At 37.6% G+C, this 19,458-nt stretch overlaps 2 protein-coding genes across 9 annotated transcripts in view; one reads left to right on the plus strand and one right to left on the minus strand.

Moving 5' to 3' along the window:
* On the minus strand, window positions 1-8,545 carry LOC115450022 (ADP-ribosylation factor-like protein 2). Of its 2 annotated transcripts, none has more exons than XM_030177932.2 (5): window positions 8,282-8,545; window positions 3,239-3,477; window positions 2,885-3,040; window positions 1,067-1,265; window positions 1-736 (listed from the first exon to the last, which is right to left on the minus strand). In XM_030177932.2, exons 2-5 carry the CDS (start codon window positions 3,301-3,303, stop codon window positions 602-604), a joined length of 555 nt encoding a protein of 184 aa, XP_030033792.1. In that variant the 5' UTR covers window positions 3,304-3,477; window positions 8,282-8,545; the 3' UTR covers window positions 1-601. The 2 variants fall into 2 exon arrangements, with proteins under 2 accessions (XP_030033792.1, XP_030033799.1); XM_030177939.2 differs by lacking the exon at window positions 8,282-8,545 and adding an exon at window positions 3,661-3,740.
* Window positions 3,972-19,458, plus strand: part of LOC115449974 (protein kinase C) — a 24,890-nt gene continuing 9,403 nt past the window's right edge. The window contains exons 1-16 of one of the 7 annotated variants that reach the window (XM_030177892.2): window positions 3,972-4,288; window positions 4,455-4,587; window positions 7,727-7,841; window positions 10,457-10,517; window positions 11,133-11,322; window positions 11,765-11,796; window positions 12,005-12,081; window positions 12,394-12,544; window positions 12,907-13,043; window positions 13,963-14,044; window positions 14,377-14,439; window positions 15,792-16,298; window positions 18,018-18,070; window positions 18,352-18,538; window positions 18,691-18,827; window positions 19,222-19,320. In XM_030177892.2, coding sequence (XP_030033752.1) covers window positions 4,192-4,288; window positions 4,455-4,587; window positions 7,727-7,841; window positions 10,457-10,517; window positions 11,133-11,322; window positions 11,765-11,796; window positions 12,005-12,081; window positions 12,394-12,544; window positions 12,907-13,043; window positions 13,963-14,044; window positions 14,377-14,439; window positions 15,792-16,298; window positions 18,018-18,070; window positions 18,352-18,538; window positions 18,691-18,827; window positions 19,222-19,320 — 2,121 coding nt within the window. In that variant the 5' untranslated portion in view covers window positions 3,972-4,191. Of the gene's footprint in view, window positions 4,289-4,454; window positions 4,588-7,726; window positions 7,842-9,217; window positions 9,355-10,456; window positions 10,518-11,132; window positions 11,323-11,764; window positions 11,797-12,004; window positions 12,082-12,393; window positions 12,545-12,906; window positions 13,044-13,962; window positions 14,045-14,376; window positions 14,440-15,791; window positions 16,299-18,017; window positions 18,071-18,351; window positions 18,539-18,690; window positions 18,831-19,221; window positions 19,321-19,458 lie in introns of those variants that run through there. The other 6 variants (XM_030177880.2, XM_030177887.2, XM_030177908.2 and 3 more) reach the window with 6 other exon arrangements.

A 19,458-nucleotide genomic window follows, 5' to 3' on the forward strand; every position in this document is an offset into this window, starting at 1 on the left:
TAAGTTTGTAAAAAAAATGTTTATTAATAGACAAGGAATTTATAAAATCATCACAGGTTATAAATATTTCCTTTAAATAAGAGAAACATTTCAAGCGAGAGTAGTAAAAAAAAAGCCAAGTGCTTATTTATTACATTTTCGTGCAATAGTTGTTAAACATGCCATTTGACATACATTTAATTTTCATATTTTAATAGCAAAACGATTGCTTCTAAATAAATAGCATAATCAATCAACATTCTGTACTAAGAAAAATCACATTGATTTTATTTTTCTATAGTTAACTGACTCAGTGCAGCATAACAAAGTATGTATTCATGTTTTTATTAGATCTCTTACAGTCACATAGCTGTGTGACACATAATATGAAATTCTGTCAAGCTGCACACGTCAATAAACTTTGTTCTTATTAGAATATTAAAAGCGCAAATAATTATAAGACAGATATCCCATAAAATGTAATACATTTTCTAAAAAAACCTAAAGCATTTCTACATCTGTCATGTATTGACATAAGTCTTTGTTAAAATTATGGAATTACATTCTCTGGGCGAAATTACTTCCGTTGTAAAAAGATCATTCTGGCTAACCAGCACTGAGATTAGTCTAATGTGAATATCCTGGAGGCGATGTCGTCCAACATCCAGTCCATGCCGTCGAGGAGGTTCTCCCCGGTGACTGCGGAGCACCGCACGATGCGCCAGTGGTGCGTCTTTATACTGTCCAGGTCTAGAGCCTGCCAACAATACATGTATTTAGAAATGATGTAGCAAACAACTTCATAATGAAAATAATAAGCGATCTCCATCATGTAAAGCAAAGGTGGTGCTGGTAATTACGTATGGGAATGTTTGAACATCAATTAAGGCTATTGGCTTGGATTCGAGATTATATATCATAAGAGGGGTGTTATTTAGGTGCAAGGTGTGATGCCCTCGAAGCCAACTAGTAATATCGTAAACTTGAGTTGAAATTTGAAATCTAATGTCTTTTACATACAGATGAAATTTATTAGCAAAGAGCAAGGACACTAAAATACATCTGCAGTGCATATTTAAAGTATTACCTCTTTAATCTGCTGAACAGTCAGTGCCCCAGGTAAATCGGCTTTGTTAGCTAAGACAAGCAGAGTGGCGCCCGCGAGCCTCTCCTCTCGTAACAACGAGTGCAGCTCTCGCGCGCAGTCCGACAGCCGTCGCGCGTCTGCACTGTCCACCACCCACGCTACTCCATCTGTGCTTTCGAAGTAATTCTTCCAGTAGGATCTGAAATGCGATATGTAACTTTAGGGGTGTGAAAGCATTATAGTGAAACCCGGTTATAACGACATTGAAGGGACCATTTAATCTTGTCGCTATAACCGATAGTTGTTATAAGCACTACTAATATTTTTTTATGAAAATAAACATTGATTATTTGTATAGACTGGTTTGCAAACAAAATGAAATAAAATCATCAGTCGTTAAAACATGCAAGGTCTCTAAATATACCAAAGAGCTGTAATATTGATAAATTTCCTAGTTAGTAATAAAATAAATATTTGTTGGGTTTCTGAAAAAATACATTGATTTTTCGTTATACCGAATATTATATGATATATTTCACATCGAAATTCCGACTACATTGATCTGTGCGATATGCCGCCCTATGCAATGTCGTTACAAACGTACATATCGCGGTGTTACTTCGTTATATGCGGTTTTTATTGTATTTTTAACTGACTCTTTAGGAGGAAAAGTAATGTATATTCCATATTTTTTTTTGTTTGTACCTTGATATTTTTATGCTCCATGGGCGGATTTAAATTATTCTCCTCAAGTTCAATTTCATAAGCTTTGGAATTGTTTTATTTTAATATAATTGGTATAGGATCTCGACTTTGAAGATGCAGAGAAGAACTTAGTCTAATAGGATTTGTATGTTTTGGTTAATGTTAGATTTAATATAATTTCAAGATACTACCACAAGCCTCTCAGGAATCATGAAATATAATATTTACAATAATACCTCTAACAATAAGTAATAGTAAGCGAACATTCCACACAAGCAGCACCCATTCACAAGTATGACGCATGTGCCAGCCATCGGCCTCCTCAACCATATTGAGTAGTGGCTGACCCATCACACCATGCCACCGCAGGTACAGACCGTTAGAGAGTATGTCATACTCAAATCGTACCCAAGTATGGAGAGGGTATGGGAGTAAAACTTATGTTGCAGATACAAAGTAGTTGACATTGTACAATGCATAGACAATCTAAAAGGGGCATGGACTGGACACATCCTGTGCAGTCCAACAGACAAATGGAGTAAGCAGGTCAACCTATGGTATCCAAGGGACTTTGCAAGATAACAGGGACACCCAATCGAACAATGGGAGGATGAGATCTATCAGACCCTGGGACTAAAGGAAATATCCAAATTAAGATCTTTACATAAAAAATAAAGTTTTAACTATCCCCAATTTTTTCCACATGCAGTATTGTATTATTCTGGTGGATATATCTCTTGTGCCAAGAGTTCTAACCTGTTTGTAATAGTATAGATTTAGTTTAATATCATGTGACTAAATGACCCGACAGACCTTGTCCTGTCTTAACTATGGATTTGCAGAGCGCTTTCTGTCAATTGCTGACAGTTATATAAAATAACATTTTCATTAGGTTTTCTAATTTTCCGTGCAATTTTTTGAATGTTTTCTTTCATAAGACCCTTCTCCTGACAATAACAACAAAAAAAAATTAGTGAAATTGGTCCAGCCGTTCACGCATGATGGCATGACCAAGGGACATAGGGATTCATTTTTATATATATAGATTAGTACCAATCGCATTAACAAATACTCTTATTCTTTTAAAACAAAATAAAGACAACTGTTAGTTACCTCAGAGATTTCTGTCCACCAACATCCCAAATATTGAGTTTAAATCCCCGATGCTCCAGAGTCTTTATGTTGAATCCAAGGGTGGGTGAGATCGTGTCTATGGGCTCGCCATTGAACCGCTTCAGTATCGTAGTCTTACCGGCATTGTCTAAACCACTGTGTTGGGAGTTAAAGGAACATCAAATAATATTTACAAAAGTTACGATGAAACTTTCATAACCAGCATATGTCTTACACGTAAATAGACCTAACTTATTAAATATTAACAGTAATATTTAGGAATAAACAAAGATTTTATCATAAAGTAACCATCTGCCAAGCACGAATGCAACCACAACGTTTTCAAAAGGATACAGCATAAGTATACGCATTTCTTTCTCCTTCTGACGGAGTTTTTTCAAAATTGTCAGGAATCCCATTCTTGATAAGTTTTAACTTTAGCTTCTTGTATTTTACTTTCTCAAAATTTGCATGTTTACGTCTATTTCTGACTCAACGTTTGATTTTTGACTTGTGATTGTCTGCACCTTTGGTCTGCACTGTCAGGGCTGTCAGTTATAGAATAATTTAATCATAAACGTACCCTGGCGTACCTGAAATAAAAAAAATACATTCAGATACAAAGTAAATATTATTATAATGGCACTATATATTAGTTTGTTCTATAAAAAATGGCAATGGTACTGGTGTTAAATATTGTATGTACCGGGATTTTCAAATCAAGGTTTTTAGAATAATATATTATGTTTTTCCAACCATTCATATTTTATACATACGTGATCTACAATGTCCACTGTTTTTGTAACAAAATATAAATGAGTCAGCCCTGTATCAATATAGCTCAATATGTCAAATTGTCAGTTCTAGTTTCGTTCGGAAATATTATAATAACTGATATAGAGTATATTTTAAAAATATTCGATGATGTTAGTTGAGTTCTTAAATATAATATACAAACAATTCGCATCTTTATCCTAAAGATAAGTGTGCGACGTAGACAAAACTAACGCATGATTCTATACTATGTGATTTCGCATTCGACTATTAGTTCGATAATAACTTTTGTTCTCGACTGTACACACCATAACCAAAAACTTGAAACTTTTTTACAAGGAAATCGAAATTGGAATCCATTGCAGCCATAGAGTAAATTATCCATCCATGGCGGATCTCGTCGCTGTCAAGACTTTTATTTAATTTCTGTTTCAATTATGAAGCACCTTCAATGATTTTAAGTGAGATTATAGTGTGGAAGTGATCGTGTGGCGGCGCGGTCTCGGTGATACGGCTCGTTGGTCGGCAGCACCATGTTCAGTGGGACGGTGCGAGTTAGAGTATGCGAGGCGACGGGTCTTCGGCCGACCGACTTTCAGAAACGGCACAATATGACCTTCGGAAAGCCAGGTGAGGATCGTCCAACGCCCAGACTGCGTTCCTCATCGTGCGCTGGAATTTAATGTGATAAATATTGCCATAACAATTCCCGCGGTGTCGAAAAATTTGCGCAGGGAAAAAGGCGTAATATGTTTACCAAGATGGGGTGTTGTTATAGGCAAATACGTTGTTACAGACGACCAGCCGATAGACCCGTACGTGTCTATAGACGCCGACGAGCACCACCTGGCCCGCTCCAGCACCAAGCCGAAAACATTCGACCCAGTGTGGAACGAAACGTTCTCTCACGAGGTGCACAATGTTGGCAGGTGCGTTATTTACATTCGCACTATTACATGACATGATCCGCCTTTGTGTTTCTCTGTATGGCTCAGGACTTCACCTGGATTATGTGATGTGAAATGAACCATAATCTGCTATAACTCCTTTATATACTTATATATACATTTAATATGATGTATTATATCTTTTATCTGCTTTTTTCATAGTGTCTGCATAAGTATCAAAACATATTAGTTACTACTACAGGGTTTTTAACATTTACTGTCAATTAAATTGGTGGACAAATAATTACCTACAAATTAATTGTTTAGATTACACAGACAAAAGTCTGTCTATTAAAAAAAATATATTTGATTCCAACAAGAAAATTACATCCCATATGAATGAAATATGAATCATAGTTTACCTATTAATTTAAATCATCATTCATCAACTGCTGCTAATTCAATAAGTGCATATAAAGTTTTCCTTGTGTTTACATTTTCTATTTACCTACACAAATTGAAGTTGTCAACAAAGTAGAAAGGGTAATTAATTTTTATTTTCTGTGTAGATGTTTCAGAAAAAAACATAGAATGAGTATTTCATCAAGCTATCAACAAGTTGAATATGTTGACTACTTTCACTTTAATCCAAAACTGCACATTTATACTTTTACCACAAAAGCTACAACATTAATTAAATTTCAACAGTTTGCATAAACATTTAATTTGTAAGTACTTCTGAACAATAAAGTAATAGCTGAACTAGAAATTATCAACACAATTGCACAATATGCAAGTATCATAAAAACAAATAAATGAAGAGACATCCTGCACATGTGTATCTGACTCATGCCACATGCATAGCCATGGTGTGCTTTGTTTTATTTCCCAAAAACATATATTGCATTCACATGTTTGTGCCTCTACTTCTAGAAGATAGGCAGATATTGTTGCAAAGTTTAGTAAGTTTATTTCTGTTCAATGTGTTTAGAGCTGTTGATGTGCTCACACTGATTGACATAATCTATTAAAACATGAAGAAAAAACATTATACCCTTTAACAAGCACAATGTTACAATTCATATAAAGGAGTGAAGAAAAATAAAGTTTATGTCTCTTGTATGTTACATATTAAAATCAAAACTTTAAAGCACTGTGCTCAAAAATTTACTGATTGTCGCTTAGATATGATCGCCTTTCAAGTGTCGATATGATCATGGAATATAATTGCAATAAATAATTACATTGATATTGGCTAAAGTTCCAAAATGGCTTGTAATATACCTAAACTTTGTAAGTACTGACTTGATATTTTAAAATAGCAGTATAACCTTTAATTATTTATCAATATTATATAATATTATAGCTACTGTTTGATCATAACTTGTGTATTATTAATTAGATGGATTTGAATATTTTAAGCCTTCAACTTTTTGTGAATTATAATATGTCAACATTGTGATAATTGTTTTGTCATTCTCAGTAAGTTGTGTTTTAAATACTTTGTATTAAGTACAGCATTACTTTTTTAATATACATTTATTAAACTTTTGTCCCTATATTTATCATATAAATTTTTAAATAGGTGACCCCATGTTTTATAAACTAAAGTTATTTATAAACATTCAACAGTTTTACCTGTTACTGTGTAGAAATAAATAGTAAATTGATCACATGACATACCTTTAGAAACAGGGAATAAAAAAATATTCAACTTTATAAACTAGAATAATGTGTTTTATATTTAGGTAGATTACATTATTAAATAAAAATTCAGGTTTTTATAAATGAGTTTTGGTCAGAAGTTACAACATAGCCACATATAAAAAAAAATACTCTCAATATAAAAATATTTAAATGTTGAACAAAATTTTGCAGTGATAGAAACGAACTTGCGTTTATGGCTTTAAAGCCGGCTCACGGCGCGCTGCGCTATGGCGGCTCTCGATTTATTTAATAACAAGTCAACAAATTTTAGTAATTTATTTTCTTGAAAAATATAACATTGTCGATTTAGTACATAAATAAATGAATATTGTTGTTTAGATTATAAGCACAAAAAATACCCGAAACGACAACCCAAGACAGCTTGGCGCAGACATATTAGGAGAGACGATCCCATATAAAGTGGGAATGAGCAAAGAAGAAGAAGAATTTAGATTATCAGCACGCAACAACTTTACGCGTGGATATAAAAAAAATAAATTAAACATCATGTTAATTGAAATGTATATTCTATACATAATACCAAGTCAAATAGTGATTTTATTATTTATAAATGAATTATGTTAATTTGTTCAAATTGCATATGAATTCTGTAAGTTTGTCTAAAAATAAACATTCAAGAAATTTTATGATGTCATTGGGAATTCCTTTGTTACTCATGATTCATACACAACAGTCATACTTGGGAGAAATCTTTTTAATGAACGTCTTAAAATCGATTCTAGTTATTGAGGCAATTTATGGGTTAATTTATTGATATTTCCATGAGTATTGTAACAATAAAGACAGATTGTATGATTGCATTTTCCTTGAAAGTGGTACTCATACAATGATATTTATTATTTCTTCGATGAAAAAGGGAAGTTACTGTATATTATCGATTTTATTTCCTTAAAAGATGTTGAGATACAATCATGCGTATAGGTTATATACGTATACTCGCCCATAGTCATAGTCTTTACAAAGATTTTACACCCACAATTTCTAGAATTTTGTTTTGAATCATTAGTTAAAATATCGCTAGTTGGTTACCCAGATTGGTAGACTATTAAGTCACAATATCAAATACAATGGTTCATTAATCATTTCCTAGATCTTATGTGCCAAAATAAGTACAAGTTTCTGTGTGGAAATTGTTTACTTCTCTAACCGTTGCCTAACTTTAAAATAGAATCCGCGATCTCAAATGTTTCTCATAATACTTCTACAAGTAACTAGACCAATAATTACGCGAGATATTTGATGTTTCATGATCAGAAATGCAGCGAAAATGCCATAGAAACTATGGTTTGATAGAGTCGCTAGCTTGGAAGAACAGTCATTTAAAAAAATTGAACACATTAACTTCATACAAGTTGTAACTCCACAATAATATATCCACATCTAGTATCATTGGTATTGGGGACCAGCGATCGACTCTCCGTTAAGTGATAAATGTTTTTGTCCATGTTTACAGTTTGGGCATCACCGTATTCCACGATGCAGCCATTCCGCCGGATGACTTCGTGGCAAACTGCACGATACCGTTTGAAGATCTGATGCTGCGTGACAAAGAGGCCACGGATTTTTGGGTGAGTTTCACTGCATGAAGGTTAATTGGGTGGTGAGAGGCTATCGGTTATGCCTGTGCAGGAAGGTTACTGATTAACACTATACACAAGGTGTAATACCCGTCATAGTAGTCAACGTAAGTGTGTCAGAATCAGGCTGTGTATATACGGTTTCAAACAGGCCAGCATAATTATGACAACTGGCGTGGCATAAACAAATATCATCAGTGAACTCTGGACGCCACTCCACCCATCAGATACAGTTGGGTTTCCGTAAAAGAAAATGCGCCCAAATAAATAACGACAATCTTACATAAACATCGGAAATAGTATCGTTTTCCGAAGATTCACTACCCAGGATCAGTCAGTACTCTGAGCACAATGTACTCTGTAAGACAAACTGCATAGGTTAGGTGTCCCATTCTTTCGCTTGACTGCAATTAGCTTCAAAATTTACTTACCGATTTAATCTGTGGATGTATTATGCAATACATTGATAACATTAGCACTTTAGGTGTTAAAATATTGTTTACGTGACGTTTCACAAATCTTAACGACATAATATCACCAAAACAAAGATTTGATAACAGTTTTTTAGATTATTTTGTGTACTTTTCGCATGTTTAAACACATTTATCTAGAATATAATAACACACGCGCAAAAATATCTGTCTCTGATTACAACTTTTACTGCGGTCTGACTGATTGTGAAAAAATCTAAGGTGATAAATGTCTTTAGCCGCTGTAATCTGGCGATAAGATACACAGGTCGACTAGCGTGTTCTAAGGTTTGGAGAACGGATTTAGATGAAGGTTATGGGGGCATAGGCCTTCGTGTTAAGTTTCTGAATGTGAACATATAAAAAGATAGTGATGGTTTCTAAAATAGCCTAGCATATATATAAACAAAAAGAAAAGGTAAATATATAGTCAGGATTCCATAGTGTGATACTCACCAATCTCTGGCTATTCTCATAAGGTAACAGTGTTAGCGTATGTAAATATTAAGAAATATATAGTACATCATATTTGAAAAATTACTGCATGCACAAAATTGTCATTTGTTGCATTGTTTCCCAGTACATACATCATAGGCTCAGGCTGCCACTATACTACGAATTCACTTCGTTTCTCGACGTAGAATAATAATATCGTGTAGGTTTCATCTATTTTTAAATTTATGTATTTGATCTTAAAATTGGAAACTAATTATTAATTCATAGTTTCCAGTTCGTGTGAGTAATGAACTAAATTTTTCCTCCGCTATGTTTTCATTTTATCTGAATCGGCCTCGAAGATTACCTACATATTGTGTACTCCCAATCGTCACTCCTAAGTGCGGCCCAGTGCCCCGTTATCAACAATCGGCAGTGTGTTTGTTTTGGTAGATAAGTTCGAATGTCTTGCGCAGTGACATTGACGTCTCGCGCCCTAACATGTGTAGTAGTTCCCGCTGCAGCTCGGCACGATGAACAACATCAAGAGAAGGTTCTCAAGCCCCGACCCGAGGTACACACCGCTTGTGGATGAAGGGGTAAACGTCGGCTTTTCCAAAAACTTTGCTAAGTCTACTTAGCAGCAATGTACACTACATTACTGAGTATGGTTAATATAAGACCTGGGACCAGGGCTCGTGTGCTTTATTGTAGCATGGTAAAGTGATGGCAAACGTTGGTGAGCACAGTGCAAAAAGGTGTTACCTGCTTTAACAATAACACCATATCAAAATTATACAGTTTTGTTTTCATAAATGGGGACTCCTATATTGGTATAGCATTATATCTTCGCGTTGTTATTCCTCACCTCATGAAACTCGGTCTTGAGTAATACTGAACAGGTGTGAATTTCGACTGAACCGTTACTGCGCGGTGTGTTTTGTGACTTGTGTTGTTCTTTGTTATGAATTTTTATACTTCAGCAACTGGTGGTAGGTCTTTCATATGTGAGAGTCCGCCTGGGTAGGTACCACCGCAATGTATATTTCTGCCGCCAAGCAGCAGCGTGTAGTCATTGTTGTGTTCAAGTTTGAATGATATTGTAGCCAGTGTAACTACTGGACATAATGAGACTTAACATCTCATGTCTCAGGATGGCGAGCGCAGTGGAATACCAAACAATACTTTGTAATTCAAGGTGTTGGATGGTGTTTCTGCTGTTTTTGGGCGGTCGTATGGTTTACCATCAGTCGAACGGCAAGCTCGTGTCGTCATTCAAAGCAGTAACAAAAAATAACTACGGCAAGCTTATCAAACTTCAGTACCTGCATCGTGGTCGCAAACCAGTCCGGTATAAATGTGAGGAATTCCTGCCAACAGCAGTGATACACAAATATTGTGAATTGATTCATCTGATAGATATAATACTTATTACTCTGGCTGACGTGAACTCCAGTTCCACTTAAGCTTCTGATATGCATATTACTTATACAAGTATATTCTCAATGTGGTCACCACACGTCAATCTTAAGGTTTAGGTGGAATACTCGGATGTCGGGCCAAAGTCCTTTGCTTGTTAGAGTTCTCGCGCTTTGTGAGCACGCCAATAGTCACTGTAGCGGGATAAAAACTCTATATTTGAACAATTTAATGCTTTCGCAGTAGTCGTGGTCTAAACACTGATTGTGCGTTTTGTTTCAGGTCGACTTGGAACCTCAGGGGAAATTGCATCTTAAAATAGATCTGATATGGAATTCTCAAGGTTAGTATGATGATTGCATTTTAACTTGATAAATCTGATGAATGATTGCCTTACTGATGAATTTGACCTGTCAGTGTTTTAATAAACATATCTTTGTATTCTGCATTTTGGTTTAAAATAAAATTATTTGAAAATTAAATAGGTAAAATATAGGTATAGAAGTTAAAATTAATTATAAACAATGATTATTGATAAGGTCTCCATAGTTTGTTTCCTTAAATATTACTGTTTTATGTTTCTTCTAAACATGGATAAGACACATTGAATTAATATTATTGTGAGAAATCAGATGTAAAATATTTATGAACCAGAAAAGAACAAGGTTTATTACTTAAAACTCAATAAATTTAGGCAACACGCATAACAACACTAAAGACAAGAACCAAACATAGAACAGTAAAGGAAACCACCCTGCCATAAGTGCTGTCCAGCTCAGAAGATAACAAGCGAGCACCTGCACCCAGCATAATTTTTTATAGCCTTAGTTGATTCAAAAGTCGGTAATCTACGAATTATAAAATGTTTCACGTCCCATATCATCCAGCACTTACAGATTGCCAGCCACGGGATAGTAGTGTGTAATGAGGTAACGTTGTGTGGGTGTGTGGTGCGCAGGCGCGGAGAGCGCGGCGGGCGCGGGCGCGGGCGCGGCGCGCGGGCGCGGGCGCGAGTTCAAGGAGGGCGCGGGGTTCGCGCGGCGCCGCGGGGCCATGCGCCGGCGCGTGCACCAGGTCAACGGACACAAGTTCATGGCCACCTTCCTGCGACAGCCCACCTTCTGCAGCCACTGCCGCGAGTTCATCTGGTACGCACTCACCTCACTATACTACACCCATCAAACATTTCAAAAATATTCAACACCATAACCATCACACAGTGCACATAAATCGATAGACACCTTGTCAAAATCGAACCACTAGGAACGCCTCTAAAGTGGAAAATATAAAGGCTACAAAGGTACAAAAACATCATTCTCAAACAAACTTTAACATAAATGCTTAAAATAGTATAAAATCCGCTATAGCTAGAGAACAGTAGGTAGTCAACTTAAGTCTAATTTTATGCCGGATACATAATATCAAATAATGAAATATGTGGTCTTACAAATGATTTTCAAATTTCAAACAAAACAAAGCGAAAATAATTTGCTAATGTCATATTATCATCACTCTCAGAAACTTCTCTAAGTACAAAATTGATGATGTTCGTTTTGTAGAAATGTTCTAAATAATAATATTATATTCCAGGGGTCTGGGTAAGCAGGGCTACCAATGCCAAGGTGAGTAATATTTAACAATATTCAGTTATTTACGTGGATTTAGCCTATTTTATTGGAGGCACAGATGTCAATTATATTCCAGATTGAAATTGTACATTATCTTGTAATTCAAGACAAAAGTAAATTATGAAAGCAATTTGACAATATTATGGTAAAATTTTATGAATTTTGTTTTTGAAATGGACGTAACATGTGCTTTTGTGTTTAGTGTGCACGTGCGTGGTCCACAAGCGATGTCACTCCCTGGTGGTGACCAAGTGTCCGGGCATGAAGGAGGAGGTAAGGGTAATGACATTTCTGAATATATTTAATGGTGTGAGATGACGAATGATGAATAAGGAAATTGATGGAATGATTTAGACATTGCCTTGGTTTATTTGTGCTTCCAAATAATTTCGTTTGGCGTGATTTAATATTATTTAACAATAATACACATAGCGTTTCAACCAAAATATTATGGTAATTTTAGACATATTTGGAAAAAAAAAACTAAATAAAATGAGTATTATTAGAAAGCAATAAATATTGATCCAATGCAAGCAAGTTTAAGATAGTCGTGGGTCGGAGCGGTGCGTGTGAGTGTGTGCGCGTGCGCAGCAGCAGAGCGTGGCGGGCGTGAGCGGCGGCCAGCGGTTCAACGTCAACGTGCCGCACCGGTTCGTCGTGCACTCCTACAAGCGCTTCACCTTCTGCGACCACTGCGGCTCGCTGCTCTACGGACTCATCAAGCAGGGGCTGCAGTGCGAAGGTAGGCACGCACACAATACACACGTTACTCACTTCAGAACACATCATACACACATAGTCTACCGAGTAATAATAATAATGATCAATCGACCACGACCGCATGATCTCAAGTCTATTAACGAGTCATGCATTCATAATTTAATGGATGATAATAACAGTGGGATTTACTGATTACTTAATAAAAAAAAAATCCATGACGTAGATTACAATATAATAAATTTTAATGTAGTTACGATATAAAATTTTAAAGTCCTGGTATCCAAATAATTTATTTCACCTAGATGAAATATTATTTCATGCGGATATCTAATCAACGAAGTCTAAGGAAAAGAAACATTATTAATTGTGATATTTTCCTTACAGTGTGTTCTATGAACGTGCACAAGCGATGTCAGAAGAACGTGGCGAACAACTGCGGCATCAACACCAAGGTGATGGCCGAGATACTCAACGAGATGGGCATCTCGCCGGACAAGAACCCACGACCCAGACCATCTAAGGTACGGCTCCTGTATTAGCTTTAACCACTAAGGCTGGGTTTAGATTTCAACGCCTTTAGAAGTTCTTGGACAGTATATTGCTGTAAGAACTTCCTAGGTTAAACTTAGCATAAGTAGCACTAATAACAGTCAGTTTATTGAATCGAAAGTCCTGGATATATTAAATACTCCACTACTCTTATACTCTCTCCACTACTCTAGGGTCTTGTAGATCGTAATTCACCACATTACACTTGTTTAACTTTTCCAAGTATTGTTTTAAACCAGGGCAATAAAACTGCATTAAATAGGTCGTTCTTTTGTCAGCAATATGAGATAATTTCACTGCAATTATACACTGGCATGGCACGACACATTACGCAGGACCTTAAGTTGTCCTGTGTAGCAACTACATTGTAGTGTTAATATAATGAGGATTAAAGGGAGATATTACGTCCCTCGAGGTCGCGAGTCATGCCGATGTGTTTTTTAGACTTATACGGAATGTTGATCTGTTTCGAGTGTTGTATGATTCCTTCCTAACAGAATATCGACGGTGGCCAATCTCAAAGGAGATCAGTCAAGTACGCAGGTGATATTATAGTGCGCAACTGTGAGTGCAATACACAGGTGTACTCTCTGTTCCCTCACTCTCATAGTCAGGCAATCCGACATGACAGGAGACGGGTCAGGCGCAGGACTAATGGCTTTACGTGCTGTCCGAGGCATGTGGGTATCACACAGCCAACTTCCTGACTTCGAAGTGCGACTGAGTAATTTTTTTAATTGTAAAAAAAAACCCAGCGACAAATTGACCCGACCTGGGATTTGAACCCACGACCTCAGCGTAGTTGTACTCGTACCGCATACAATTTGAACTAGGCCACCGCGGCAGTAGGTAGACTCGTACATGAGTTGCTGAGTGTAGTGTTGTCGGCAGTACTTGAACGCGTCGCTGCTGGAGGGCGCGGGCGAGCTCGCCGCCGCCGACGACAAGGACGCCGACAAGCACGACGACAAAGGTACCGCCCACCAATACGTTACGTCATTCTTTATTGTATTTACTTTTCATTTTTAAAAAATGTGAACATTTTAGTTATGTGTTGTACAAGTTTTGCTTCGTGGTAACTTGAGGAATATCAACCATTTTTTTTAAACTATTACATTGATGTATAAATAGCTAGTGCATAGTATAAGGTGGTATTCCTTAAGTGTTATGTCCTTTATAATGGATGTTGGCTGCATTTTATCAGTTTCAATATAAAGTCCAGTTAACATCCTTATAATATTTCGCCACGTATCCCGTGATGTGAACCGTGTGTTGAGCGTGTGTTGCGCGTGTGTTGCGCCACAGAGACGGTGGCGCCGTGGAGGGCGACGCGCCGCGACGTGCAGCAGCTCTACGACATCATCGAAGGTCCACTCTTGTGACAATACGCTACTGCATAGGGACGCGTACCCATCGCTTAATATTCGCAAACGAGACTTTGTTCTTTAGTACATTAGTATCGAAAATTAATTATTTATAGCCTCATTGTTTCAACTGCAGTATACCACCTGTAGGAGTATCTCATCATAAACGCTCTATCTTTGCTAAACAGCAATGTGCAAGCACTAAGTTGGAGTAATTATATAGCATTATGAATTTAATATATTTATCTTATAGTGAGGTTTTGTAATGCCATCAGATGTTTTGTAATAGGGTACCGGACTCATTTTTGTTCTTAACAATTATCAAATATTTACATAATATAAATTATAACACCAAAGAAATTATTAAAATCCAGTGAAAAATCAACAAGTTATAAGCATTTGAATTTCGGTGGAAGGGGTAAATAACAAGAAACAGAAAAGAGACAAAATATCCACATGTGACGTCATCGGGAATTACGACGCGTGCGAAAGAAAGAGATGAAGCGATATCCCCACATCGCGCCCACTTCTGAACATTACAATATTTTAAATATGAATTACTCGCTCATTTTTTAACCAATTTTTATGCTGTTTTCGCAGAAGTGCTTCTTTTTCGTATTTAAAGCCATTACACATAGAATAATGTACAAAATCAAGCATAGGCCGGTCCCCTATTACATACATATATGTTGAGAAAAACATTGCTATTCTTTTTGGCAGGCGCTTTTACTAGACGAGTAACTGGTTATATTATCCATTTTAAATATATATGAATAAACGCATTGCTCTCTTAGGGCGGCCAAATACAACAAAAAAATATTGTAATCGGTACGCTAGTTTTACGTACGCGTCCCTTACGGCTTCGTATAACTCGTTGCCTCGTACTAACTAAATAATGGGCTTGTGCTTGTACAACTAACAATTATTGTGGTGAGACTAATCATTGGTGTGTTGATGAATAGTATGATGGCAGAGCATATTTTTTTTGTTGTAAAAATTGTACATTTTTCAGTTTATTAAATTACTTTAGGCCCCATCAATATTTCAACTATATGTTTATGGTGACTTTATGACAAAGGCAAGTAAATGGTTATGAAAATGAGATGTAAAATTATAATTTGCATAAAGAAACTGTTTTGTCATCTGTACTCGTGACAGCAGGCCCACATATTCACTCTGAATTTCATTAATTGTTATAACCAGTTGTTTAGCTCGACGGCATTGGTCATTTACTATCAGATAATCTACTTGGTAGTTTGCTGGCAATCTATTATAATTCAAAAAATCTTGCCGGTGATATTTGTTTTGTAATTTAAAAATTGCTTAATTTTTTATACATAATTATATTGTGCGTAGGCATGAGCGCGGGCGGTGACGGGGGACGTGACAAAGTGTCGCTGGACGACTTCCACTTCATCAAGGTGTTGGGCAAGGGCTCGTTCGGCAAGGTCATGCTGGCCGAGAAGAAGGGCACGGACGAGGTGTACGCCGTGAAGGTGCTGAAGAAGGACGCCATCATCCAGGACGACGACGTGGAGTGCACGCTGACGGAGCGCCGCGTGCTGGCCCTGGCGGCGCGCCACCCCTTCCTCACGGCGCTGCACTCCGCCTTCCAGACCTCCGAGCGGCTGTTCTTCGTCATGGAGTACGTGGAGGGCGGCGACCTCATGTTCCAGATCCAGCGCGCGCGCAAGTTCGACGAGCCGCGCGCCAGGTTCTACGCCGCCGAGGTCACGCTGGCGCTCGACTTCCTGCACGGCCACGGCGTCATCTATCGCGACCTCAAGCTCGACAACATCCTGCTCGACAGCGACGGACACTGCAAGCTCGCCGACTTCGGCATGTGCAAGGAGGGCATACTCGGTGAGACATTCACTACAATCACGTTTGCGCACGATGATTTAACCCGGCGTCATTGTTGCCGGGTATCTAATACCCGACGCATTTTAAAACTGTCATAATTTTAAAACAAAATGCGCGTGTCTTTTGTCCTTTACAGTAGCTGCGGTCGTTGACCTCTATTTGCGTATTCTCTTCTCTATTTAGTGTTGCTCCGGCTACCTCATAGTTTAAACGTGTGTAAAGAGCGCGCGGGTAAGTTATACCCGGCCACAATGGCCACGTAACATTTATAAAGACAGCGTGTTTGTTGTTTTTTATTGTTTATTGATAAATTGCATATCGTTTTTCACAATTTTATGAACCATGTCTTACGAAAGCGAACAACGTCGACTCTTAGCCTTATTTGAACAAGCTGACGCCAGTGAAAATGAACAGTGCAGTTCAGACGACCAGGGTGAAATCGACCATATTTCAGAGCGAAGTCAAGGCAGTAATACGGAACAGGAATGCAGCGATGATGAGCAAGAAGTAATTGTTTCAACAAGTAACCAGCAATTTTATATTGGTAAAGACAATTCCACCAAATGGTCTTCGCAACCACCTCGGACCAACGTTCGCACAAGGTCAGAAAACATAATTTTACAAAAACCTGGGGTAAAGCCTATTGCGCAAAATGATAAGACTGAAATAGAGTGTTGGAAACGCTTTATAAATAATAATATGCTGGAACAAATACTTTGTCATACTAATGCTAAGATAAAACAGAGACAGTTGTCTAACAATAAACAATCGCTTCAGTATTTATTGAAAGAAACAACTATAGATGAACTATCAGCTTTGTTTGGCTTGTTGTACTTGGCTGGACTAAATCGTTCTAATCGCCAAAATTTGAGCGACTTGTGGAGAACCGATGGTACTGGTGTGGAAATTTTTAGTACTACTATGTCTTTGCAGCGTTTTTACTTTTTTACAAAGCTGTTTGCGTTTTGATGATGCAACAACACGCCAAGAGCGAAAGCAACTGGACAATCTGGCTCCAATTAGATATTTTTTTGAAGAGTTTGTCTCAAACTGTAAAAATACTTATACTCTATAAATTTTATGTTTTGTCTCTAAATGTCTATTATGTTATGTTTTCGAATAAACGTTTTAAGTTATGTTCTAAAAAATTATCCCAGAATAAAAAGATTTAATTTGATGAGTAAGATGCTCATTTTATGATAAATAAATGTTTGATTTTTATTAATAATGTATTTAACTACCTATTTCCCTATTATAGAAGACTAATATTGACATATGCTTGATTCAGTGTACAATAATGTACATGGGTAAAATTTACCCGGCCACAACGGCCAAGTTCTGTTTATTAGCCACAATGACGCCGGGTTAAACAATATTATAAAGTGGTAAGATATCAACCACACTAATCTAATGCCTGACATTTGAGCCATGGTTGTCAGAAACTGAATGTTTCTCTCAAACACTCTGATTTGTAACAACTAACAATATGTTGATTTCAAAATTTGTTTTGGTGCACATTCCACCATCATCACTATACATAGTCGTCCTATGATGATAAAAGCGCTTGGAGGGGGACTGTGGACCGGCTGGTTTCACGACAAGTCGGAACGCAGGGTTGCCCCGTGACTATGAGATTATGAGAGCTGAGGGCTGCCATACTCGTATTCAATCTGTAGTTTATTATAAAAAATAGAGGTACAAATAAACATTTTGTTGCAGACGGTGCGACCACCACCACTTTTTGTGGTACCCCTGATTACATTGCGCCTGAGGTACGTATACTGCTGATACATAATTCGATTACGCTTACCCATGTGTTGGTTTTTGTATAATCCTTCCACTTATGTCAAAAATAGTGGAACACTCATATCGTTTAAGGAAGTTGAAAGGTCTCCCTTAGTATAATTGCGGTCACACGTATCTCATTTGTGATCCAAAAATGTAAAAAATTGTCTATTCGCCAATGTCGTCCTTGCTTCCTGTTCGCATCTCATTATTAATTACACGCGTGTATTCTGCAGATTTATAATTGATCTGTAATGTTTGTATGCAGATTCTGCAAGAGCTGGAATACGGTCCGTCGGTGGACTGGTGGGCGCTGGGCGTGCTGCTGTACGAGATGTTGGCGGGACAGCCGCCGTTCGAGGCGGACAACGAGGACGACCTGTTCGAGAGCATCCTGCACGACGACGTGCTGTACCCAGTGTGGCTCTCCAAGGACGCCGTCTCCATACTCAAAGGTAAACTACCAGGGGATTATAAAAGGGAGGAACGTAATCAAACGTTCCATCTCTATATTTTAAAGCTATAGTATGGACACTATGTTCATAATCAGAGTAGAAGTACTAAGATGTTATGAATAGCAAGTTGGAATATGTCTATGTGTGTGCAGGGTTCATGACGAAGAACCCGTCGCGGCGGCTGGGCGTGTGCGGCGGCGCGGGCGGCATCCGCGCGCACCAGTTCTTCCGCGACGTGGACTGGGACGCGCTCGCGCAGCGCCGCCTGCGCCCGCCCTTCCGACCCAAGGTGGTGAGTCCGCACTACACTCACTACACTCCGCGCACTACACTGCACTCACTACACTCCGCGCAACACATTCCTTAACATAACTCAGAGCTGGCGCGGACTGTAGTTTGAAGTACTAATCACGTGTAGAATTCAATAGTAATGTTACATGCTCGGTAAAGATAATATGAACGTACTCTTTAACTTTCAAACGTTTTAGAGTTGAAAGAGAAAAAATAAAAAAACATCAGTCAATCTATTTTACTAACAGTAAAACTTTAGTTTGAATTCATAATTTTGCAATTATATGAAAAATCGATATACTAATTTCAATACGTATTGATAAGGGACTCACTATGTAACTGCTTTTCTACTACGAAACAATAGATGTCATAATACAAGTGTGGTATTGCAGAAGAGCAAGCGCGAGGCTGTGAACTTTGACGCGGAGTTCACGAAAGAGGAGCCCGTCCTCACGCCCGTGCCGCCGGACGTCGTCCGAGCCATCAACCAGGTGACTTATCGTATTGTACATATTTATATTATTTATGTTTAACTTTATTTCGTGTTGGGATAGCTTTCAAGTAAGTCATTTTCAAGCCAATTTCAAAAGAAGAATAAGCAAGCTATACCCGTCTAATTAGCAATTAGA

This window comes from Manduca sexta, chromosome 13 (assembly GCF_014839805.1).
Source record: "Manduca sexta isolate Smith_Timp_Sample1 chromosome 13, JHU_Msex_v1.0, whole genome shotgun sequence".
Lineage (NCBI taxonomy): Eukaryota > Metazoa > Arthropoda > Insecta > Lepidoptera > Sphingidae > Manduca > Manduca sexta.

Bases quoted from the DNA above. Each gene is read 5' to 3' on its own strand.
- LOC115450022 (XM_030177932.2), bottom strand. From the start codon at position 3,303: ATGGGATTCCTGACAATTTTGAAAAAACTCCGTCAGAAGGAGAAAGAA. The intron at 3,041-3,238 runs GTATCCTTTTGA...CTCCCAACACAG, and splicing joins GAAATGCGTATACTTATGCT to TGGTTTAGACAATGCCGGTA. The intron at 1,266-2,884 runs GTAACTAACAGT...ATCGCATTTCAG, and splicing joins GGTGGACAGAAATCTCTGAG to ATCCTACTGGAAGAATTACT.